Raw genomic sequence first — 26,312 nt, forward strand, 5'->3', positions numbered from 1 at the left:
ACTCCCCCGTTTCTAGTGGCCAGCCCCTGTCACCACCCACAAATGGCCTCTCCGGTCATTCATTCAACTGGGCTGTCTATGCTGGGCGAGCGAGCGCTTCCCGAACTTACGCAGAGGTTTGCACACGGGCATTGCGATGCATGCGCAGATTGCAAATATCGGCCAGCTACGAGCGATCGCATTTTAGCGAGCAGGTCTGAATGAGCTCCTATATCCGAAGTAAGAGTTTTCCATGGTTTTGCTCCATGCCTTGAGCTTTGTACAGTCCCTTTGTCATATATATGTTTTGTTGTAGACTGTGTCTTCTGCCAGCTTGTTTGCCATGCTTGGCTGCTGTTAGGGTGAATGAAAAGTGGACCCATCCATTGTAACAGAATCAGGATGGCTTAGCCCACTTTAGTATAATTCTATAAAAGTCCATAGGTGAACATACATCATGTGGAGACTATTCTTTTTCACTAAAAATATCCACTTTGTTTTGTTATTAGTTACTTATTATTACTTATTAATGCTTTTCATTGCAAGCCCTGCAAATAGGATGTATGTCAACATTCTCAATGTTCTTAACGGTCTCAATGTTCTTAACGTGTCGACATGGTCAAAATGCAGACAGTAGGTTTAGGAGGAGGGGGAAGGGTCTTAGGGCGTGACACTAGCAGGAGGGTTAGGGGTAGGGATTAGGGTTAAGGCTAGGATAAGAATACTTACCGGAAGGCTGGAGGATCACAGGTGTGTACCTGAAGTGACTGTCACATGACTGCCGGGACCCGGAAATCCCACTGGAGCTGCTGCAACAGCCATTAGCAGGTAAGTCAATGCTGGACCACCAGGACAATATGTCAACATTGTTGACTTGGTTAAATTTGTTAAAAGCTACAAGCTGATTCTTTTAACTGAGTGTTATTGTACGAGACTCATCAGACTCCATAACATCACATATCTCTTTAATTGTGTATTATCGTGCATGACTAATCTGTGCACATCCCATGTCAGAGTAAATATTATTCACCAGTCTTAAAGGACAGGGTAATTAGACTGCAGCTGCAAGACTTGTTTACTTAGCTCTATAAAAGGGTCTGCATGGGCCCAAGCCTGTCACTGTGTTACAGGAACCTTTCAGTGCTGTACGGCTGTACAGTACTTAGCCAAAGAGAGATTACTATCTTATCGTATTGACTGCTGTTTATCTTCAATAACCTGTTATCTTCAATAAATCCTACTCTGACTTGGAGTGAACATGTGGATTAACCTCATTGTTCACATCCATTACGCACCTTCCAACTTGTGGGTATCTGCCAGTAGACCTGTTGACATTTCAACAGTGTGTACATGATGAATGTTAACAAGGTCAGTGTTGACGTTATGACCATGTTTAATGTTTATAGTCTTATGTTCACTCTAGGCATTTTTTTAGGGCAGGGTGCTGGTCACCTAGGAGGGCACATCTACGCACGCTGAAGGCTCCCGAAAAGGGTGTGGCCTCTCTGGAAGGGTGTGTTCTTGTGACGCGCACCATTCCCATCACTCTGGGGGTGTGTCCAGCCTAGTTCACACAAAGAAGACACTCATGATTAATATCGGGAATGGGCATCTCCTGCATTGAGCACGGACATTAGACACTGTGTGGGTAACAGTACAGGGTGTACAGACAATTGTTGTGCTGGTATATAGAAGGGACACTCAGGGCATCCACATACTCGCACTGTGGACAGGGGTCAGTATAGGCAGTCACCATGCACAGAGACCCCATCCCTTATTGCCATTGCGAGTTGCCGAGGTGTGAGAAACATGGTAGTTTACATGTTCTCGCTCCCTATTACATAGGGTGAGTTCTAAAAATGTGTGAGTATAGCTCTATATTCGTACATTTTCAAAACTCAAGCCCTATTACATCTGGCCAAATAGATCTTATTCAGTTGACTTCCTATTTTTTTACTTTAACACTAGACAATTGCTCTCTATTGGAGTCACTCCTCCATCACCTCACTTGCAGTAGACCTGCAGTCATGTACTATGGCCTTGCAATGGTGGAGACTATGTGGTATATTGTGGGACCAGCATCAACCCTTTATTGCTAAAACCGTTTTTACTCTGAAAGTTCCCCTAGTATTTGGAACATGATTACAGTGTTTCGCAGCCACAAGTACACAAGTCGGGCACGGATGTTTGGTGGCCAGGCCAGGCTTGTAGTTGGTGTTTCAGTTTATAACAAAGTTGTATGATGAAGTCATGGCTCTAAGTAGGCTTGTCAATTTTCCCCCCACCAAACTCTACAAACTATTTTAATGGTCCTTGCTCTGTGCATTGAGGCATTGTCTTGCTAAAATATGATTTGGTTCCGCAAAGTTGAAAGCATACCATGTGTAGAATGTCATTTTATGCAATAGCAAGGGCCAGAGACCAAACCGTGGTAAAAAAACCCAGACCATTATTAATCTTCCACCAACTGCTACGGTTGACCATATGCATCTGGGCAGAAAGAGTTCTCCTGGCATCCAACAGAGATTGGTATATGAAGCTTGCCAGATGGTGAGGAGTAATGCTTCGCTCCAGAGAACATGTTTCCACTACTCCAAAGTCCACTGGTGGCATGTTTTTTACTTTTCTAGTTGTGCTTAATGAGATAAGGCTTCTGTGCGGCTGCTCAGCAATGGAAACCTCTACTTGAAGCTCCCAAAAATCAACTCTTTTTGTGACATTGCTCCCAGAGGTAGTTTGGAATTGTAGTAAGTGTTAAAACCAAATATGATTTTTACATGCTGTGTGCATTAGATCTTGACTGTCTGTCAATTTATGGCATGGGTGGGGAACCTTTTTTCTGCCGAAGGCCATTTTGATATATATAACATTATTTCCTGCCCTGGTGCAGGCCACGCCCCCTCCAAATGATGCCACATGGGGCGTGGCTACAATCACCAGTGATTACAGCGATGCCCGGAGCAACCTGAGGATGCTCTGGGGAGCTGAAGGGCAGCGCTGTGACCGTCTGAAGCGTCCTAAGGACGCCCCAGGCGGCACTGCTGCATAGATTCTGGCTGCAGGGTGCCATTCTAGGCACCCTGCTAGCCAGATGAGGCTAGCATAAAAAAACTTAGAGGGCCAGACCAAATTATTCCAAGGACCTTATACGGGCCCCGGGCAGGAGGTTCCCAACCCCTGGTTTATGGGATCTACTGCTTTGTAGCTAAACTCTTGTTGTGCCTAGATGTTTTCACTTCACGCAATAACAGCTCTTACAGTTGACAGAGACAGCTCTAGAAGGGCAGAAATTTGACAATGTGACTTGTTTGAAAGGTAGCGTCCAAAAGTCACTGAGCTCTTCCGTACGAACCTTCTACTGCTAATGTTTGACCATAGATATTTCCTGGCTGTATGCTTGAATATATGCATCTGTTAGCAATGAATGTGGGTGAAATAGCCAAACCATACTTATCTACTTTGAAGATGGTCCATCCAGGAGATCCAGTAGACTGAAAAACATGTACAGTAGCAATACCACTCTTTTGTGCTGATGATCTTGTCAGCTTTTATTTGATCCCTCTTATAAAGGAAATTCTTCCAGTCTCTATGCTGATTAAGTTGTAACATCATTTAGGCAGGGACAAATTATTAATAAATGCGTAATTCTGTTGAGTGTTTTTAAAACCCAGCAGTCTTTAGTTTATGCCAGCGGGTCTGGCGCCCACTACCATTCTACATTCAAACCCTCATAAAGGGGCAGGATGTATTAATCTAAATAAATGTACCACAATACATATGGTTCTCCATATATCCGCTGCAGTCCACCGGTACAGCAAGCCCCACAGAATTCTATGGGATTGCAATGTGCCCGTATGCAGCAAACTCCAGAAAGCGTAACTTACCTAATTCTGCCTGTTATATGGCATTGCCTATAGAAGCCTATGGGCTTGTTACCGTAAGAAGTTCCGGTAGAGGGATCTGAAGGATCCCTCTCAGTCCCCCCGTGGCTTGCGCATGTGCTGGCCAAGAGCCACGCATGCGCAATAGGACTCCCAGTTTATAAACCCAGAAGTCAGTACTTCGCCAGGACAGCTCTACATCTGAAGAGCTGTACCACAAGGTAAATAATCATTCATACCTGCGTTAATAAATGCTGGTATGCATGTAATAGGGGACTGGATGTATCCCAAAGTAATTGCAATACATCCCGTACATTTTGTTGATTTATGCTTGCTTTCTTTTTAAAGGACATTGTTTTTACATATGATGCTGTCAAAAGTTCAGCAATGATTTGCATGGAATAGGCAGGTATGCCTATTAGATTAATGTATATGGCTACTTTAGTGAGCTGGTCACTTTGGCAATCTTTCATTTTATTTTACTCTAGTGTTACTCATGGTTTATTTAATATCTATATCTAAAGTTTTATTCCTAATAGAACATATTGTACATAGATTAATATTTTCATATTTGCAGTAAATATGGTTTCAATATATACATAGAAACCATAAACTTGCACTTGTGTAGTCTTAGTTAAACTAATGCACCAGACTCTAGCAATCTTTCTTTTCCCTTCCACCTCTTCCAATATAGCCTCCTGCATCCCTTCGCTACGTCCCATGTTGGCATCTAGTCTGTATGCAACGATTGTCAGTATAAGGCTATTGGCTTTTATATATGTTAAACCTATATATAAGATATGTCATTTCTAAGCTGTTTGACGTTGCGTATTTGCAACATAGTTTGTGTATTTTGCAACTGGATCTTTCACACCTACACTTAAGACAAAGAAAAATATATTCTATACCCACTGTTTGTCCTGTCCACATTTTGTTAATAATCAGTTGGATTTGGCAAAGGAATTTGAATATACAATTCTGCCTCCTGGTGGACACAGAAACTATTCACAAATCCAAGAACTAGGTAAACTGTGTTCTCTTAGCTTATTATGTAATTCAAACACTGTTCTAAGCTTTACCATATGTTTGTTTTTGCTGTAACTTGAGCTGTAATGATAGCAGCTGCTCTAATGGTGTTACATTGCAGTGTACAATAGGAATATTAATAATATATGCAGGTAACTCTCTGATATCCAGCAGACTGCTTGAGCCATGAAGATGTAACTCGATAGAAGTAGGCCTCAAGTCAGTAAAACCTAGATTTTTTTTTTGAAAACCATACTTCGTCTATTTTCAAAAATGATTCCATCGGAGCGATCCTTATCATTGGGAAGTGGGGTTAATTTCCTCTATTCATCTAGCTTTTCTTACCACATGTTCTTATTCACCAGACCTCAGGATTCCCATGGACCAGAACATGTATTACCTGCAAGCATTGAGTTTAGAGAAAATTGTAAGTGTTTGTGTAATTTCTAGTATTTAGGTTTTCTTTTAAAACCATTGATAATGAAAATAAAGTGAAATATTGTTTAAATTTTTTATATTGTTCATACATATACTATTTTGTTGGTTGTTAGGTTTTACATGTTATTGTATGTTTGCTGTTTAATTGCAACCAAACATTTTTGCAAATATTTGACTGCCACAACATTTTATGTTAAGTGAATTTTCCCAAAATGGGTATCTAGCAAAATTTTATTAGGCTTCAATGTCTTGGCCAGTCCTTTCATAGACCCAATGTGTGATATCAGGCTATTTAAGTATATTTGTGTTTTTGTACAAATGTTGCAGTAGTTTCTGTGTGCAGGCATTACTGTGTTTCTACTGTGTTGTTATTACATTATCTATTTGTTTTTGCATTCCAACTCTTCTGTCATTACAGTGGAAGACTCCTTCATGTCTGCCATCATTAACTATACTAATAGTTCGACTGTACACTTCAAATTATCCCCAACCTATGTGTTATACATGACCTGCCGGTATGTATTGTCCAATCAGTACAGACCGAACATCAGTCCTGCTGAGCGTACTCACAAAGTTATTGCCATTGTGAACAAGATGGTGAGCATGATGGAAGGTGTCATCCAGGTGGGTTATTATGCAGCTGTATTAGCAATAACTATACTAGAAATGACAAAAGTTAATATTTTGTTTAACATAAATGTTTAGACTCCCATGGTCATTTTTACAAAAAGTATCAAATGCCTATTTTATTTAGTTTTTTTAATTATTTCTAGCATAGTAGTTTTTCGTACCTGCAGTGGAAAAATATTTTGTCGACCAAGGAGAACCCAGTGCCTTGTCACCTGCTCATAACCGTGACTTTAACTTTTCCCACTGTGAAAAACTTTTTGTGCTGGAGATGTAATATGTATGTGACAGTGGATATTTTCATATGTAGTGACCCCCCGAATTATCTGACTTGTTATCATCATCTAACAAATTTGTAGTGAGTGACCCATTGTTGTAGAATATGAGGTTGTATGAAGATTTGGCTGCTTATGTTTAAGAAAAAAAACAAATATACAGATCCGTTCTCACTTATTTGTCCGTACACCACGTGGCGCATGAAGCCCGGTGCGACTAAGACGCTGCGAGAGAAGTAGCATACTGTATTTTTCTTTACATTTTGCGTCTTAGTTGCATCTCAGTGAAAAGTCATTCACAGTGTACTGGAGACACTAGGCTTTAACTTTATCTGTACAGGTATTTTTTTTACACATGTACAAAGTCGCATATGAAGCACAACAAAACTCGGAATGAGAAAAAGCCGCTGCTGCTCGCGTCACAGCACTTTCTACACAGATTCAGACTCCCACACACATGTACAAATGACGCACATCAAATTGATCAGTGCAAGCGCGCAGTGTAGTATTCTCTTTCTCCCAGTTTTATTTATGCATATAAGACGCACATTTTAGCGAGAAAGGTGCTTGGCGCAGCCAAGTCGTGTTGGACTTGGCATGCTGAGAGGGTCTATTTGATACAACTGAATCTACAGTAAGAAAGGACACATTTGTAGCCCTTACTTCAGCTCAGAGTCTGGTGATGGCAATTTATGGATTTATGTCATTACAGTGGAAGACTCCTTCATGTCTGCCATCATTAACTATACTAATAGTTCGACTGTACACTTCAAATTATCCCCAACCTATGTGTTATACATGACCTGCCGGTATGTATTGTCCAATCAGTACAGACCTTTGGATGAAAAGACCATTAACTTCACAATCCCTTCTTGTCTAGTGTAGATATAGCTAATGTGAACGTCAAATTGTACTATGTTAATCTTACTATACTTGTAACAAAACACTCTATGTAGTAACTCTGGCTTCCAGTCTCTGATGCACTAATTAAGTATGGGAAACAAACACATGACCAGTGATATCAATTAACCCCCAATAACCTCTTATAACGAAGGCTACCTATAAAAGTCTTAAACAAGCAAGCCGTGAAAAAACAGCATACTCCGTATTGAGAAAAGAATATATGGGGTATGGCCTGGATGTCTGTGGGTTAGGGATGGCCTTCGGTTACCATCCTGGAAAGTAGCCATCGATGGTAACAAACTGTTCAATGAATGACCATCGATGGTTTCACCAACTGAAGGTCATCCCTATTTTCTTCTTCGGGGTCCATAGGGTCCACAGAAATTACCTTGGGGTATGTGGTTGGAGAGATTCAGGCACCAAACAGTTAACAAGCTCTCAGGATGCACTGGGTCCTCCATACATACCCCACCCCTGGCTACAGGCAGTTAGATTGTTTTTGTTTGTTGCGCAGGAGTTCACCTTGCTGACAGGGATCCTGCAGCCGAGTGGACGCTCTAGCAGTGAAGTGGAACTTAAGACTGGCGTATCTGTTTCCTCCATTTTCCCTTCTTTCAAGGGTCATCAGGAAATTCAAGCAGGAGGGACGGGACAGTAATACTGAGAGCCTCTGTGGCCCAGACGACCTCCAAAGTCTTTACATAGATACTCCGTGGCCTCTTCCTCTAAGGCCAGACCTGTTCATACAGGGTCCCTGCCTTTATCCGGACTTTCCTCGTCTGTCTTTGACGTCGTGGCTCTTGAGACTTCTGTCCTCAGAGCCAAAGGTAATTCCACTTCTGTTAATCAGACGACGCTTAAGGCACGGAAACCTTCCTCTGCCCGCATTTATTACAGAATTTGGCACTCGTATTTTCAGTGGTGTGAACATAGAAAATATGACCCTCGCATGTTTATGGTCTCTTGAGTGCTTTCTTTTCTTCAGGCTGGATTAGATTGGGGGCTCCATCTGGCCACTCTGAGGGTTCAGGCATCTGCACTTAGAGTTTGGTTTCAGCAAAGGATCGCCCCATTGCCAGATAAGACATTTTTTCAGGGTGTTCTGAGGGTTCAGCCTCCTTTTGTCCCTTCGGTAGCTCCGTGGGATTTGACGTTGGTTCTCAGGGCTCTTCAGGCTCCCCCATTCGAACCCCTGAAATCAGTTGACCTTAAGTGGTTGACAGCAAAGACCGTTTTTCTTCTTGCTATTGCCTCTGCTCGTAGGGTCTCGGATTTGGCAGCCCTTTCTTTTCGCTCTCCTTTTCTTGATTTTTCATCAGGATAGAGCTGTTCTTCGTACAAGGACGGGTTACCTGCCTAAGGTTGTATCCCGTTTTCACGTGAATTAAGAAATTGTGGTTCCAGCTTTTCAGGCTTCAGGCCTCTCGGTTGGTGAAGCTTTTCTGGATGTTGTACGCACCCTACGTATCTACATTGATTACACCAACTCCATTAGGAAAACAGATTCTTTATTTGTGTTTTATGGCTGTCATAAGTGAGGCTGGCCAGCTAACAGACAGACTCTGGCCAGATGGCTTTGTATGACAATTTCTTAAACGTACACACAAGCTGCTCTCTCTGTTCCAAACACAGTGACAGCACATTGTACTCGATCTGTGGGACCATCGTGGGCGTTTCGTCGTGGTGCCTCTGCGGAACAATTGTGTAAGGCAGCCACGTGGTCCTCCGTCCACACTTTTGTCAAATTTTACGCATTTGACACATTTGCCTCTCAGAATGCTTCCTTTGGGCATCTGATTCTCCTTTCTACTACACAGGAGTGTCCCCTCCCTTAGGGAAACTCATTTGGGACATCCCCAAGGTAATTTCTGTGGACCTTATGGACCCCGAAGAAGAAATTAAGAGTTATGGCAGAGGTTCCCAAACATTTCTGAATCACAACGCCCTACAGTATCAGCATTGTTTTCACGGCTGGGAGCAGTGGCTTCTTTCCTACAGCGTTATTGCCGCTGGGGCCTACTTCACTGTCTGAAGCTGCAGTCACACCTGAGACCTCCGGAGCAAAGGAGGCTACACTGGCACTTCTTGAGTAGCGGTCCCCTGGAACAGACAGGCAAGAAGGCGGGCGATACTTTCCTTGTTGGTTGTAGAGGGGACACATGGCTTGTCTCTGTAGGGCTTCGAGTGGTACAATGTAACTCCAGCAGACTCTGCTGCGCAACAGCCAGAAATGGCGGCCATCTTGTCCTCTTCCCTACCTGTAGTTTACAGCAGTGTCGGTGCCTGTCCTGTTTTGCTAACTGTTTTCCTGTGGGAACAATGGCACCTTTGAGACCTGGGTGAGTGCAGATTGGGCATCCCTGACCAGGAATAAGGGGGAGGGTGGTCTGACCATGACAGCGGAAGGATAGAGGACAATGTCCACTTATCAGATAAAATGAAGTCTATTTTAGAATGAGCAGTGTACATGGGAATAAAATGAGTAGTCCTGCTCTGTGGGGTGTTTAGTTCTCCACACATCAAATAAATCATATAAATTAAAGCTTTATTTAAAGACTTGCTTAGTGCTAGGGGGAAAGTCAATAAGGTGTAACCTACTTGCCTCAACCAAAAATGTTATGTTTTTGGTAACCGAGCCAGCTGTGTGCTTGCGCGCAAGCTGAGGGGAAAGTGGGCTAAGGAATGGGGTCAAAGTGTCTGAACCTACTGAGATTGTGAACATGTTTGCTGATTACCATTCTCATCTGTACATCCTAAGGACAGTTCCAAACTCCCCCCAGCCATTTTGTGAGGGTATTTATGATTTTTTGGAAGGGCTAAACCTTTCCCCTCTTGATCTGGAGGCCTGTGTCCATGGGATCACCAAGGTGCTGACCGCTATGGATTCCCTTCCTCTGGATGAGGCTCCCGGGCCGGATGGTTATCCTTCTAATTTTTATAAAAGGGAGATTTGGCGTCAGTGTTTGTGTCCATTTTCAACGAGGCCTCATAGAAAGCATAGTGTACAAAAAGTCGTGTAGTGCAACAAATATTTATTAAAACAATTAAATATTTGTTGCACTACTTTAAACCGTCCATCATATATGGTTATTTTTACAGCTTGGCACTGGTACCCTTTTTTACTTATAGTATACTGACCTATTGTGGACACGGACAACCCCTATACCAGCTGCTATAGACAGCGCACTAGTTCTTCTGTTATTTGTTCATAGAAAGGATGTTTTCCAAGGGAGACGTTGGATGCACAGATTATCGCTCTCCATAAACCAGACGAGGCTCCAACCTTGGTTAAACTTTGTTAAATTGGTTGCTAATAGGCTTCATCCTACGCAGGCAGGCTCCGGATAACACACGCCGGGTTCTTACCATTATGGAATACTATGAGGTGTGTGAGGAGGCTTTGTTAGTACTCTCCCTTGATGCCGAAAAGGCGTTTGATAGGCTCTACTAGGGCTATCTCAAGGTGGTTTTGCAGCATTTTGGTTTTGGTGGTAGGATATTAGACTTCGTTTTAGCTCTGTATTCTTCTCCCTCAGCCAGGATATTTGTTGATGGTTGTTTGTCCTTGGGCTATAGTATTAAGAATGATACTCGACACGGTTGCCCGCTTTCCCCTCTAATATTTGCGCTTGCAATTGAGCCTCTTGCTGAAAAAATCAGCAGTATTTTGTCCAGGGCCCTAATATAGGAGGTATCATGCATAAGATACGCCTGCTCACAGATGACATTTTACTTTGATTATTGCATCCAGAGGACTCACTCCTGGCTTTACACTTGGTTTTAAATTATTTTTTGAAAATCTCATTTTATAAACTTGAAACAAAACCGAGGCCCTTCCTTTTAATATTTCTGCTGATTTGCTGGGGCACTACATGCTACTTATAAATATGCTTGCCAATCACATTCATTTAGCTACTTGGGAGTTTGCCTCACTCATGATTGAGACCTTATTATGACTAATTATGATCCTCTTCGCAAAATATTTGAAGGTCTAGCTAAAGATTGGATATTCCAGGTGGTATCATGGCTGGATAGAATAGCTGCCACCAAAATGGTTCTGATTCCAAAACTTTTATCTTTTCCGCACTATACTATAGGTCTTTGTGTAATAAATTCAAGGTAATAGTGAATGATGTCTGGGAAGGAAGTAAGCCGAAAATAGCGAGATATAACCCTCTCCCTTCCCAAGTTGGATGGGGGTTTAGCATTTTCAGACCTTGAAAAATATCAATTTGCTTGTCTGTTGAGTTAAGCCAGGGACTGGTTTGATAAGTCGCCAAAACCATGGGTGTTAGTGGAGAAGGACTCTGCGTGGCTATTTAGCCTTTCAGATGTACTATAATCTCCCTAGCTCGATTAAGTTATTGGAACAGGCTCTCTCCAAATCAATTTGGGCCATGGTGTCAGCTTGGCATAGGTTGGTAGCAGCTTTTAGAGGATTTATTATTACCATCCCCAGCCTTGTGTGTGGCAGGAATAGCTAATTTGATACAGATGTGTCCTCTTACATCCTTGCCGATCGCACTACAAACGTGTGCACTGTGATTGCACCATGCAATCCTACGGAGTTGCGGGTGCGAACGCAGTGCGCGTATCCGCACGCCTCACAAAATTAGTGGGGAGATTTGCCGTGTACTCAGCAAAGCTGAAGCAGGACACATCTGCACCAGATGTACAGTTAGATTACTGGGCTAGTGGCAGACTTTTTATATTGGGCAATATTTCTTTACTAAAAATGGATTAGTTCTATTTTTACACATTCAATTGAATCATGGTATCCCAATTTGGGACTTCTATAAGTATTTACAATTGAGACATTGACACTATAGTTATTTACCTTCCCCTTTGTGAAAACCATCTTTCCTAGCATACATCCTGGCTAGGTTTAATTCATCTAGCCATAATGGGAGGATATTGTGGTTTTGGAGGTTAAAAAAGGTAAATTGACTTGCCAAAGCAAATGGTAAAGGAATCTGTCCTGGTCTGTTTCAAGGGAGGATTGGTTGATTATTTTCCGGACTTGTTTTTAGGTGTCACGCTGTATCAATCACTACAATGTTTTTTAAAATGATCCACAGACTATACTTTACTCCAGGGTGACAGCATAAGATATGGCCCTCTGTTTCCAAATACTGCTGGAGAAATTGCGGTTATGTGGGTGACGATATGCATGTTTTTTGATCCTGTCCCCGTATTCAGCCACTTGTGGAGGAGATTTTCGACATGATTGGTAAAATGACAGGAGTGTATATCCCAGCAGATCCATTAGGTGCCCTGTTTCACTTCTATCCAGGGGAAATGACATTGGGAGATGCACTAAGCCTTGGAGAGTGATAAAGTACCCACCAATCTGCTCCTAACTGTCATTTTTCAAACACAGCCTGTAAACTGACGAGCTGATTGGTTGGTACTCTCCACTTTATCACTCTCTAAGGCAGTGCATCTCCCCATTGGGAGATAGGTATATTATAGGCCACGTCTTAGTGGCCACTAAAACTGCCAACGCTCAATTGTGGAGGTCCGCCACTATACATAGTCTGCTGACTATTGAAAATAAGGTTCACTTTCAATTTGAGACATCTGATTGCAAATACTCTTCTGCATCATCTTCTTTTATGAAATTGTTCAATTGGAGTGAGTACAGGGGGGCCTCCATATATATCAGGGCGCTTGACCTTAGCATTCTACACTGAGGCCACCCACAGCTATAGCGAGCGGCCAGGAAGATGGTCGCGATGGTCAAGACCATCACGACCATCGGGCTTGCGACTAAACCCTTATGGTAGGGTCTCGTTGCCGCAAGCCATGGAGTGCTTTCGGCTCTATCAGAGCCGAAAGCACTCCCACTGACATCACTTGTCAGTGGGATGTCAGTGGGGCCGGCCCCAGACGGTAGGCGTTCCCATGGGAACACCTCCGTCAGGCCAGCCACGCCCCTGGGCCGCCCACCAAAGGGGCGTGCTGTCACTCAACATCGACAGCACGCCCCCTTTGGTACATCGCTATCCGGGTCTCGCTCATGCGCACGACATAGCTGCCTCCGTCATCCGCATGCGCACTGAGCCAACATCGACCCGCTTGCGAGCGCTCGGCGCTCGCGAGCGGGTCTGAATCAGGCCCAGTGCTCTGATGTATTGTCGGATATTTAAGCTCAGATTATGTAATCTTTCATTGGGCTTCGGCTCCTTATGTATATTGTTCCCCCTTTTTCTTTTCTACTCCCTAATATTTTTGTGTCAATTTCAATAAAAACTAATGTTTTTAAAAAACAACAACAATATATTCCTTCCTTAATTCCGCTGAGTCTGATATGGCAATATATGGATAATTACCATGTATTAAGACAAACAAATGAACTTTCCTTAATTCAGCTCAGACTTTGAGTTACAATCCAATATACTGTGACGAAAAAACTATGCTGTGGGTACTGTTTACTAAAGTTTACATTTTAACCTTTCTTCGACAGAACCAAAGATCTAGTATTGTATTTAATTTGCTGTGCAGTTACAAAGCTTAAATCTGTCTCTGTAAAGTAACTGCATTTTAGGTCCTTTTATAGTAAAGTCTTGCCTTCTGAGATATATAGCTGTTCCTAAATTTGGTCTTCCATATATGTTTACAAGTTTCTTTCTCTGTTCTGCTTGATTTCTTCGTCTGGTATTCTCCAGGAAATAGACCAGGGTGACCAGGTAGGATATAACATTGGGAGGCAATCCCAGCTACTTTGGCTTAGCTCAGAATCACGCTGCTTTCATATGAATACAACTTTTTTTTTATTTTTTTTTTTATTATTATTAATGGCTGGGCTGAACAGTTCATAACACTCATTCAGCAACAGGACTTGTGCTGTACTAAAAATTCTTTTTGACTGCTACTTTTTTTGGCATCCCATAATCCTCTGCTTAACACCTCAGTGTGGATACAAAAAAGGCAATTTTTTTTTCTTATATATATATATATATATATCCTTCATTATTTTTCTCTATGGTACCTTTCATTTGGATCTCATCTAACCTGGGCTAGCATTCTTTTGGTTGAGATTTTCGACAAACCAATACCAGATATTGTGTGTCCTGGCAACTAACAGCGTAAGAGGTGGCAATGGGACTATTACTTTGCTTTGACACACATGCATTAGTTACCAGAGAAAGCATCTGTCATATGCCCCAATTAAAGTTTACAAAGTACCTGTGCACACTTTACGCAAAATACAAATCCTTAAAAATTATATATAGAAAGAAAATCCACAAACAAAGATACAAAGATCTTTTCTGGTAACTGGAGTATAGTACATGTCATGGTACTGGTCGGTCTGTGGTAATGTGGTAGTGAATACCTAGGTATTGTCTGTGTGAGTAATATAGCTGCTTTGTTGTTCATGCAGAAGCAAAAAAATATCGCTGGGGCACTTGCATTCTGGATGGCAAATGCATCAGAGCTGCTTAATTTTATAAAACAAGACCGAGACCTCAGTCGAGTCACGTTAGATGCTCAGGATGTTTTGGCTCATTTGGTCCAAATGGCTTTTAAGTAAGACCTTTTTCATTTTTTTGTCTTAATTTCTTGTACAAGTTAAACATAATGCCTAAATTCATAGGAAACACCAAATAATGTTTGCGTTGCAAATCTTTGTGTCAAATTTGGATCCAACCTCAACACATGATGGCCTGTGTTCTTGTTAGGGTGTTGATCCTTTAAAATAGTGACAAGAAAATTTTATAATTTACTGTACTTCCTTTAACTTTCAGTAATAAACTAACCTGGTTGACTTGTACTTTTAAATCAGATTTGCACCATACAAACTTTATTAAATGTTCCCTCTTGATGTATATTAATCTGGATTTATATATATAGTAGTGAATGACATCAATGGTAACCATGGATAGTTTCCTCCTAATGGTAAATAGTTTATTAATCGATGCAGTTGTTCCGATGGCAAAATCCCATCACCCTTCAGTACTGCGCATGCATGGCCGCATACTATATTTAATTTAAATGTTTATACTGTGCATATATATATATATATATATATATATATATATATATATATATATATAAAATTGTAATAAATTGAATGTTTTAACATAATTGTTTCCTGATTTATAAGTCTACACACATTATCTGCGCCTATGTAGAAGTTTTATAACATAGTAATTGTTTCCTGATTCATAAGTCTACACACATTAGTGCCTATGTAGAAGTTTGCCAGGGAGTTTTCATTTACTGCATTTAAACAAAGAAATTGGGAATTATATATACACTAATGGGAGAGCAGAGCGGATTGCGATACCTTTTGTTTGGTATAAAGCAAAATGTATTTGTTTTGATTAAACAAGATCAATTCACGGTCTGTTCAATTCTGCTTTAGGTTGCTTATGATTTCTGTGCCAACTGTCATTCATCTAGCCGTGGTGGTGTCCTCTTTGCAATTTTCAGTTTCAGCATACATCAGTCTTCTATTGTGTTTACAGCTGTAATGTCAGTGTTCTATTAATTACTTGAAGGTCATTTGTTAGGTTTGTTTTTTGTTCATGTTTTTTCTATTTATTAATTTTAGATATTTGGTGCATTGCCTACAGTCAGAGCTGAGCAATTTCATGCCTGCTTTTTTAGAAGATCCAGAAGAGAACAACTCACAAAGGCCTAAAATAGGTCAGAAAACTGTATGTAAATAAAATGCAGAAGCATACATTTTTACAGTAACTCCTACCATAAGATTGTGTTATGTATGTGTAGTACATTTGCCGTTAGCCAAATGTAATTCGTAATGTTAATCTTCACATTCAGAATGTCGCAAAGCACAAGAGGGAGACAGCGTTATGTTGAGCCTAACATGCTGACATGGTAGTATTGCGATGTACAGTATTATATGCTTTGCCAAAATGTTTAAAGTTCTAAAGCCAACATTGTTACAATGCTTTACATTGCATTACTACCATGTTGGCATGTCTGGCTCGACATATCACTGTCCGCTTTGTGCTTGTCGACATTTTGAATGTCGACAAGCAATTGCCACCCTTCAGACTATTCTAGAGGGATGATTATTGTATAGAAGTGATCTGTAATTGACAGGCAACCTACAATCACCTGAAATAAAAACATCACATTGCACATCGAACTTTATTGACACAAGATGAAATGTGTATTTAAAATACACACCTGTTTATGTGAATTGTTTTAGTATTTTTTTCATGACTATTTTTTATGATAATTAACCTTTTATGCAGTGTTCTTTGTTTTGAAGAATCCGTATGTTTTTAGTGGAACATATTGATAGGCTAATATTATGTGTATGTGCTATTGACCTAATATCATTCTACCTTTTTTAATGTTTTTTTTCTTTGTTTTATAAAATTTATTTTTAGACGATGTCCTACACACTCTGACAGGAGCCATGTCTCTTCTGAGGCGTTGTCGGGTGAACGCTGCTTTGACCATCCAACTCTTCTCTCAGCTTTTCCACTTCATCAACATGTGGCTCTTCAACAGGCTGGTCACTGATCCAGACTCTGGCCTATGTTCTCACTATTGGGGAGCCATCATTCGTCAGCAGCTAGCTCATATAGAGGCCTGGGCTGAAAAGCAAGGTCTGGAGCTTGCTGCAGACTGTCACCTTAGCAGAATAGTGCAGGTAAGCATTATAAAAAACGCAGTACAATATATTTTTATGATACGTGCAATGCAATAATATTCTATTATATTTATGCACAAAATAACTTTGTAAACTTTATTTTTTTTTATAAATTCTTTATTTAGTATTTTCACAATAAACACAAAATCAGTTAAATATAAACAATTTCAATACAAAATAGAAGATATGAAATATCGGCAAATCAATTATATTCCAATTGGGTATATTACAATAGTAAATCATGTAAACTTTAATTTGTGATATCAAAACATCCTGTTGTAAATACTATCCTCTTTAATCCATCACTTCTGAGAGGGTTTTTTTTTTATGCATGCTCAATCAGGGACATGCCCACTACAATATCTTCTCCATCCCTAGTCCGTATTCAACAGGGCAGAGTTCTAATTGCATCCATAGCTATTTGACACATATTTCGCTGTATTCTGGAACTTCATTCAGCCAAGTATACCAGGAACATGTGAAAAACTGTAATACAGCTGCACGTCACATCCGGGTGTACCTGTGGATGCTGGGTCCGCCAATATAGCATCCTTGCAAAAACTGTTTTTAAGCTCTCTTATTGAAGTTGTTCTGCTTATTAGATTGCATGTAATGTTTTTATACAGCTCGAGTGGTTCTGTAGAAACCATATGGAGTATCTTTGAATCCACAGGTCTATATCCAATTTCTAGAAATGTGTGCCAACATTTGTGCTCTAGTTTCGGTCTTGGTTCTAATTCGTCTTCAGGTTTTGGTTTTGCCACAACTACCCTAATTTGTTATGGTAATTTTGAGTAAATTTTGACCACCTCACAGCGTGTTTGCAGAAGGCTGCACAGATCAGTGTGATCAGGGCTAAAAATTGGAGAAAAAAAATGCATAGGTCCCCCCGCCTCCCCGACATAGGTGGTGGGTGCCAAGTTCATGGTGTAAAAGATAAAAATACTATCGTCCCTTACAGGGGGACTACAGGTCCCAGCAAGCCTGCCCCGCTTGCCCGTTCTTGGAGAACCACAAGTACCAGCATATGGGGCGTTAAGAGCCCACTGGTGCCTGTAGTCCCCCTGTAAAAGAAATTGTCAAGAAAAGACATGACACACGAACACACCGAATATTGCATTATTTTATTACACATTTACACACACACTCACAACAATACTTACCTTTACTCCCTGTAGCCATGTAGCCATTCTGTCCTCTTGTCCAGTAGCATCCATGATCGCTGTAATAAAAAAAAAAACATATTCACCTACTCCTGTGTCATATTCCCTTCGGTCCATGTAGGCATCCAGGGTTGTCTTAAAAAAAAAAAAAATGCGGAAGCCACGGACATAGTAGTGGTAGCATTACTTTCACTACTACCTGAAGGAACGCTAACTGGGAGAAACGGTAATTGAAAACAATGGGGAGGGACCGCGTTCAGTGGCTGAGAGAGCCCGGGGGCATTCCATCAGCCATAACATTAAAACCACCTGCCTATGTTCTTTCCCTTCCCCATCCCTTTCCGTTTTCATCCATCTGGGGGATGCCTTACATCTGGGTTATATATAGTGGTGGGTGGAGTCGGACACTAGCTAACTGAAACTGTCTCCCACCGACTGTATAACCCCTCCCTATCCACCGTAAGCTCAGTCTTGTTTAGTGCCTTTGGAATAAGGCACTAGCTAGATCCTAGCTTTTAGTTAGGTTTTATTTATTTATTTGAAAGTTTTGGATTTGGGTGCTTAGTTTCTGGAGACAGGCTACAAGCACTAACACAGTGGGAGTTAGATCGATTAGAAGGTTTGTGTGAACCTATATTCCACTCTAAAGACTGCCCCTGAGAGAGTCACCAAACTACCATGTCCCTGGGTCTCTCTCCAGGCCAGACACGCATCTGAGGGGGCCGAAGGCAAAAAGGTAAGATTTCTTACAAAGTATAAAAAACTTGTTGCCAATATACTGCTTTTCAGCAGATTGGCCGGGGCTTGTTATTACTCACAGATACTGTAGAGCCGGCTTGTCTCTCACCTCCATGGGCCGCTCAGCACCACACTGCTTAAATCTTCTGGGCTGGAAGAATTACAGAAGCAGCAACATGCTGCTTTCTTTATGCCGTGCAGACGCACAGCGGTGACGTCATTAGGCTAGGCCACACAATCGTTTCCGGGGATTGCCTGAGAGTAAGGGAACAAATGGCCGGAGGCAATAGGGTGCTGCTGCACATGCGGCGGGTGACGTAATTTGAATGGAGTAACTGCAGTAAGGAGACGACGCTGCGCGTGTAGTCACGCAGTGGTGATGTCATCAGGATGTCCCGCTGATGCCGTAAATAGCAGGACCCTACAGATGCCAGATTAGCAGGACCCTGCGGCTAGCCATGCCTCCACTTGCCCATTATTTTGATTAAATGCAAGCTGCTGCAAAGCAACAGCAGCTGAAGTTTCTGTAGAACTCACAGCAGACACCGGGGGATGGAAGCTGACAAGCTAAGCAGAAAACTGGGATTATTACTATTCTGTATTTAACCTGGTGGTCTGTGCTTATTGATATATAAGTATATTTACTGCACAGTTTTCTCTGATGGGCAGTAATATAAAGGGGTGTGTGACATTTTATATTACCTTTGTTTTATTGGCAGATAATTTGGTCTTTAAGGGCCAGGGGATTTTTGCATTTTATCAAATGGGTGGATAAGAGTCTTCATTAACCTCCTGTATTTTCTATTCATTCAGGGTTACACTTTTTCTATGGGAATTTAGGTAGCCATCTGATTGGAATAGACTTGTCTTTCTTTTTCAGTGTGGATAAGCCAGACACGGGTTCTAAAAAAACTAATCACTGTTTATACTTGTACAAAATATGAAAAAAAAATTGGCAAAACGTACATACCAAGGGTCGCTCTGCGCTGGTTGTTCACAGGGGGTTTCATTACAATGATTTTCAGCTGAACAGTCGGTGATGCCTGATTGGGCTTGGTCTATGGCGGACGCCATAGGTGAAGTACGTTACTTTCAGGAAAAATTTATGATACCCTGTGCTCAAGCTCCTCCTTTGGCTGATCCCTCGGTAGAGCTCAAATGGGCCCAAAATATGTGACGATGTCTCGCTCAGGTGGTGAAGTCACTAAATTAAATGGCACCATCTGCAGGGGCAACAGCCATCAAGACGTTCATATTCCTCTGTAGATTTTCCTGCAGAAGAGACTTCAGCTACCTCTTCCCAGGAAGAAGGGGAATTGGATTATGACTGGGAGAATACCTCAATCTGGGAAGGGTGACTCCCAGTCAGATTCAGGAGTTTCTATGTTGATAGATTCTGTCAGGGAAACTCTGCAGTCACAGGTGGCAGCTATGCCAGAGACTAGTGCAGTTTTTTCTTTAAACGTAAGTAGAAACATGTTTCGGTTTTCCCAGAATTTTCTCATTTTGAGGAAATCTTAAAGAAGCTTGGTTAAAACCTGATTACATTTTTTTTATTCCGATAACAATGGGAAATTCCACCTATGGTAGATGCTCCTATTGTTAGGTTGGTCAGGAATACGGTTATTCCCACTACTCAGTCTGTAACTCTTAAATATCCTATGGACAGAAAGAATGGCGCTGTTCTGAAATCTTTATTCACCTTGTCAGGAGTCTGGCTGCGCCCTATTCTGACCAGCGCCTGGGTGGTAAAGGCTATCGGTCCCTGGATAAATCAGATGATTACTGGTTTTCAAACAGGGGATGAATCTGAAGCTAACTCCTTAGCTGATCAGATTTCAGAAGCTCTAACCTGTATAGGTGACGCTTTATTAGATACTATTCAGGTACTGTGTAAGTTTTCAGCCTTAGCTGTTTCTGCCAGGCGATCGCTATGGCTTAAAACATGGAAGGCAGACATAGAATCAAAACATGGTTTAGAGGCATTGCCTTTTGAAGGAAGTTCTTTGTTTGGTCTAGAGTTAACCAAAATTATATCTCCGGTTACACCAGGAAAAAGTCCTTACCTTCCTGTAACTACACCTAAAACAAAAGCTCCTAGGTTTTCGGAATGATGGCAGGGGAAGCCTTCAGGCCTTTCGAGGTGCGCATAGGGGTCCCCGAAGAGGGGCTCTTAGGGGACGGGGTGGCCCGGCACTAGTTTGCCTGATGCTAAGCCAGCAGGTAGATCCTCTGGTGGGAGGTTGCTTACTCAAATTCCAGGAAAATTGGATTCGTTTCAATCCGGGTTTTTCTCGACCTCATGGGGTTAAATGTTTATCTTCACTTGTAGAAATTCAAGATGGAGTCAATAAGATCAGTCATTTGTTCTATGGAGGTAGAGGATTTTCTGGCTTTCATAGATATCAAGGATGCCTATCTCCATATTCCTATATGGAAAGGTCATCAACATCTCTTGCGGTTGTAGTGGGGCATCTGCATCTTCAGTTTCAGGCCTTGCCATTCGGCCCATATGATACCCATAATAAGGAGAGGGGGGTTAGATGTGTTGGATTTTCTGGATGATTTGTTGCTAAGGGTTCCCTCAATAGCTCTATTGCAACAACATCTTCAGATTACAATAGGCCTGCTCCAGAGATTCGGCTGGATCATCAACTTTCCCAAATCAAATTTAATTCCATCTCAGAGGATGGTATTTTTGGGTCTTCTCTTCGACACTCTGTGTCAGAGTGTTTCTGCTACAGGCAAAGATTCAGTATCTGCAATCCAGAATAAGGACCATTTTCCATATTTCTCATATCTCTGTTCTAAGGGCTATGCAGATTATGGGGAAAATTGTAGCTACATTCTAAACTGTTCCTTTTACCAGATTTCAAGCCCGACCACTACATAACTAATTACTTCATCGATGGGTAAAACCAGACCCTCGAATAAACAATCAAAAGTTCAGATTATCATCACAGACCCAGCGGTCTCTTCGGTGGTGGCTGCAAAATGCAAATCTGAACAAGGGTTGCCAATTGTCAGTAAAAGACTGGATCATTGTCACCACAGATGCTAACCTAACAGGCTGAGGGGCGGTGGTTCTGGACAGACACTTACAGGGTCCCTTGGTCTGTTCAGAAGACCGCTCTTCCTATCATTATACTGGAAGTAAGGGCAATTCGATATACTGTAAATTGATTCAGGCTCAATGCTGTCTAAAGAATTTACCAATATGAATCCAATCAGACAATGCCACAGCAGTTGCTTACATAGACCAGCAGGGTGGAACACGCAGCTGGCTAGCAATGAGGGAGGTTTCTCACATCCTTCATTGGGCAGGAAATTGGGTTCCAGCTATTTCAGCAGTTTACATTCCAGGGTTGGACAACTGGGAGGAATTACACCAGGAGGTGTTTGCAGATATAGTTTCCAGATGGGGATCCCCCGACATAGATCTTATGATCTCTCGTCTCAACAAGAAGCTTCCAAGGTACGGTTCTTGGTCCTGGTATCCTGAGGTTTCTCTGGTGTATTCCACGACAGCACCTTGGGTGTTCCAGTTGGATTACATCTTTCCTCCTGTTGGTAATGTTACCAAGGGTAATTCAGTGGATTCGACAGGTGGCACGGCCGGTCATTTTGGTGGCTCCAGACTGGCTGCGCCATCATTGGTACACAATTCTTTAGACCATGTTGGCAGACGTTCCGTATCGTCTACCTCTGTGTCCAGATATGTTGCTTCAGGGTCCATGCCATCACCCCAATTTACATCGCTTGGCTTTGACGGCATGGTTCTTGAATCCAAAATTCTGAGGGTCAAGGGGTTTTTAGGGGTAAATTTACTAAGAATCGAGATGACCATCTCGGGTGATTTATTGATTTTTTTTTTTTTTTCCCTGCTTGCAAATTTACTAAAGGCAATGTCGGGTGAGTTAGAGAGAGATTTCTCTCATCTCACTCGTAAAACTCGGGTGAGATAGCAATCTCGAATCTTATCACCATCAGGCCAAATCGGAAGTACTTTTCACCTAAAACATACATCTCTCAAATTTACCAAATATCGGGATGACAAGCTCGGGTGAGATAGGAGCAAACTCTTTGTCAAAATCACTTTTCAAACTCTCAACCCCCTGAGCTGCGAGATGGTCAGAAACATACACAAATCATTGTGATTTGTGTATGTTTCTTTCTGTAACTGGAAAATATAGGGATAATTTGTTAAAAAAAAAAAAAAAAAAAGCCGTGGGGTCCCCCCCCTCCAAAACACTAACCAGCCTCGGGCTTGCCAGCCTGTCCAGGTTCTTAACATTACAGGGGAAAAAATGTGTAGGGATCCCCTGTAATGTAAGAACCAGCACAAGGCAGCAGGGACAGAGCTGGTTTTAATTATACGGAGAAAAAAAATTACGTGAGTTCCACCGTATATTTAAAACCAGCCCTGGACCCTTTCTAACGGGGACTGATGCCACAGCCAGGGGTGCCCTTTCACCGGGCCCCCCAGCCACAGCATCAGCCCTGACCGTTAGTCAGCCCAGGCCAGGGATTCCTGGGGAGTTGGTGACCCCCCTAATAAAGTGGTCACCCTCTCCAGGGCACCTCTGGCCTAGGCTGATAGCCCAGGGCTATCCCTGCCACCCCTGGGTGGTGGGTTGATAGTGTTTGGTGTAATGTAAAAAATAGATTTATCATCATTGTCTTTACAGTGGAACTACAGGTCCCAGCAAGTCTCCCCCGCATGCTGGTACTTTGAGAGCCACAAGTATCAGCATGCGGGGCATTAAGGGCCCACTAGTTCAAACCAGAAAGATTCTGAGTGTCTCGTCTCTTGTCTTTCCTGCAAGAGGGGGTTGGTTAAGGGTCTGAGATTGTCCTCTCTTAAGGGACAAATTTTTACCTTATTGATCCTGTTTCAAGGAAAATTGGCCACCATTCCATAAGTTCAGACTTTCTTGCAGGGTGTTCTTCACATACAGCCTCCTTATGTCCCACCGTTTTTTCCTTGGGACTTTACTTTAGTTTTGGAGGCGCACTCCAAAAGGCACCATTCGAGCCTTTGGAGTCTGTAGAAGGTTTTTTTTTCCTTTTTGGCATTGCCTCGGCCAGAAGGATGGCTGAATTAGCGGCTCTTTCCTGTAAAGCTCCGCTTGTTATTTTTCATGAGGATAGGGTAGTGTTACGCAGTAAACCTTCTATTCTGCCAAAGGTGGTATCGGCTTTCCACATTAACCAAGATATTGTCCTCCCGGCTTTTTTGCCAGGATTTAGTGAAACTTTTTTTTAGCACTGTTGGATGTGGCATGTGCGTTACGCATTTATGTGGACTGTACTGCGTCTTTGAGGCGTATGGATTCCTTGTTGGTGTTGATCAATGCACCAAAAAGAAGCTGGCCTGCCTCCAATGTGACGGTTCCGGCCTCAGTTCGTGCTCACTCGACGCGTGCTGTCGGAGCCTCTTGGGCTTTACAGCATGGTGCCTTGGTTGAGCAGCTCTGCAAAGCAGCTTCCTGGTTATCCGTACACACTTTCACAAAATTTTACGGCTTCCATACATTTAGCCCAAGGGATGCCAGTGTTGGGCGGAAAATTCTTAATGCATGGACTCTACAAGACCTCTGAAGGTCCCCTGTGGTATTTGGCACCAAAACGTTAGCAGCAGATCCGTTAATTCCTGTAAGCTCCAGGTGGGTCCTCCATGGCTCAGGCTTATTTTTTCAGCACAGATGCTTGTTGGATTGAACTCTGAGGAATTTGGAGGTCAAGTCAACACCTTGAACTCTGTCATGTTCCTCAAACTGTTCTTGAACAATTTTTTGCAGTGTGGCAGAGCCCATGATTCTGCTGAAAGAGGCTACTGTCATGAAGGAGTGTACTTGGTTTGCAACAATGTTTAAGTAGGTGGTACGTGCCAAAGTAACATACACATGAATGCCAGGACCGAAGGTTTTTCATCAGAACATTGCCCAGAGCATCACACTGCCACTGTCATGTTGCCTTCTTGTCGTAGTGCATCCTGGAGCCACCGCTTACCCAGGTAAATGATGCACAAGCACCTGGCTGTCCACATGATATAATAGAAAACATGGTTCATCAGACTAGGCTACCTTCTACCATTGCCCCATGGTCCAGTTCTGATGCTCACGTGCCCATTGTAGGCATTTTTGGTGGTGGACAGGGGTCAGCATGGGCACTCTGGCCGGTCGGTGTGTATGTTTGTATGTATATACGAACACTGAGCCATTACTGAGACAAAATTCCCATTTCATTGTTTCACATTTGAAAGTTGGGGTTGCAAATTATATCAAGCCTGATCTGTGCTGTAGTCTAGCAGCTCAGTGGGTACTGTGCACTGGCAGTCTAGGGTTAAGCACTGGATCAGAGCTGTTTACTTCCTAAAATGTTTGTTCTTCTGAAGTGAAGATGCTGGATACTCCATAACAATTTCCATTATTGTATGTTAAGGTAGCATTTATTGTTTCATTTACTAAAAATGTTTTTCTGCTTTGTTTGTAGGCAACAACTCTTCTTACTATGGACAAATATTCTCATCAAGATATCCCCAACATTAACAATACCTGCTTTAAACTGAATTCCTTGCAACTTCATGCTTTATTGACAAATTACCACTGTGCACCAGATGAACCTTACATACCTACGGTAATTATTATTACTAATTATATGTTAAACCTAGACTGTTGTTGGCTTGGGTACGACATGTCAGCGCTCAGGATTCCTGCGGTCAGAATTCCGTCGCCAGCATCTTGACAGGGTTAGGATACCAACACCTGTTGGTAAGTATCCTAACCCTCCCCCTAATGACCCTACCCCTATCCCCAATACTTACTGACGGGATACCGGTGCCGTGATTCTGACTGGTGTCGGGATATCGGCAACCCAACCTCCGGGATATAAACTACATCCTTTGTCGGCATAGTTCTATATTTGCACGGAATTCTTGCAATATCCCCTCCCTTTTCATTGCACACAGGAGCTCATTGAGAGTGTGGTGTCTGTAGCTGAAAACACTGCTGATGAACTAGCACGTAGTGATGGACGTGAGGTTCAGTTGGAAGAGGATCCTGACTTGCAGTTGCCTTTTCTTTTGCCTGAAGACGGTTACTCATGTGATGTGGTACGGAACATCCCCAATGGTTTACAGGAGTTTTTGGAACCACTGTGCCAAAGAGGTATGAAAAAAACACACAAAATGTAGTATGTAATTGGATTGCACAGAAAAGAAGAAAGACCTTCAAAGAAAAATTACTCTTAAGTCTTTTGGTTGTCAGTAGCTTTGCCATAAAAAAGCCACAGATTAGGAGCAAGATACAAAAAAAAACTAAATTCGGCACTAAATATTTAATATTAAATATCAAGCTTGCAGCTGTGAGGAGTGACAAACCTCCTAATTATGTTTCTCAAGGAAACTATTACAAAGCAAAAAGAAGAAAACAACAGTGCAAAAGTCTGGTATAGATAAAATCAGTTTATAAAACAGAAAATCTTTAATAACACGCAATATTAGTGTAAATTTACATATACAAATAACAAATGACATTAAAATGTATAATATATCGAAGCAGGAGATCAGATATACATCAATCCAGCAAATTCAAAAGCCCAAAAAAGGGGGTAACTTTATTCAATATTGTTACCAGCAGGGAATAGATCC

At 42.0% G+C, this 26,312-nt stretch overlaps 1 protein-coding gene across 29 annotated transcripts in view; it reads left to right on the forward strand.

Annotated features, from left to right (window-relative positions):
• The window catches only part of AFDN (afadin, adherens junction formation factor), a 364,648-nt gene that overhangs the window by 182,532 nt on the left and 155,804 nt on the right, over nucleotides 1–26,312 (forward strand). For 20 of the 29 annotated variants that reach the window (XM_088481599.1, XM_088481597.1, XM_088481582.1 and 17 more), the window contains 8 exons: nucleotides 5,252–5,313; nucleotides 5,743–5,948; nucleotides 13,798–13,818; nucleotides 14,514–14,659; nucleotides 15,687–15,781; nucleotides 16,495–16,760; nucleotides 25,157–25,300; nucleotides 25,632–25,830. In XM_088481599.1, the coding sequence (XP_088337725.1) occupies nucleotides 5,252–5,313; nucleotides 5,743–5,948; nucleotides 13,798–13,818; nucleotides 14,514–14,659; nucleotides 15,687–15,781; nucleotides 16,495–16,760; nucleotides 25,157–25,300; nucleotides 25,632–25,830 (1,139 nt within the window). The remainder of the gene's footprint in view (nucleotides 1–5,251; nucleotides 5,314–5,742; nucleotides 5,949–13,797; nucleotides 13,819–14,513; nucleotides 14,660–15,686; nucleotides 15,782–16,494; nucleotides 16,761–25,156; nucleotides 25,301–25,631; nucleotides 25,831–26,312) is intronic. The other 9 variants (XM_088481585.1, XM_088481612.1, XM_088481596.1 and 6 more) reach the window with 1 other exon arrangement.

Source organism: Taudactylus pleione, unplaced genomic scaffold, assembly GCF_031769625.1.
Source record: "Taudactylus pleione unplaced genomic scaffold, aTauple2 ptg000275l, whole genome shotgun sequence".
In the NCBI taxonomy this organism is placed as follows: Eukaryota; Metazoa; Chordata; class Amphibia; order Anura; family Myobatrachidae; genus Taudactylus; species Taudactylus pleione.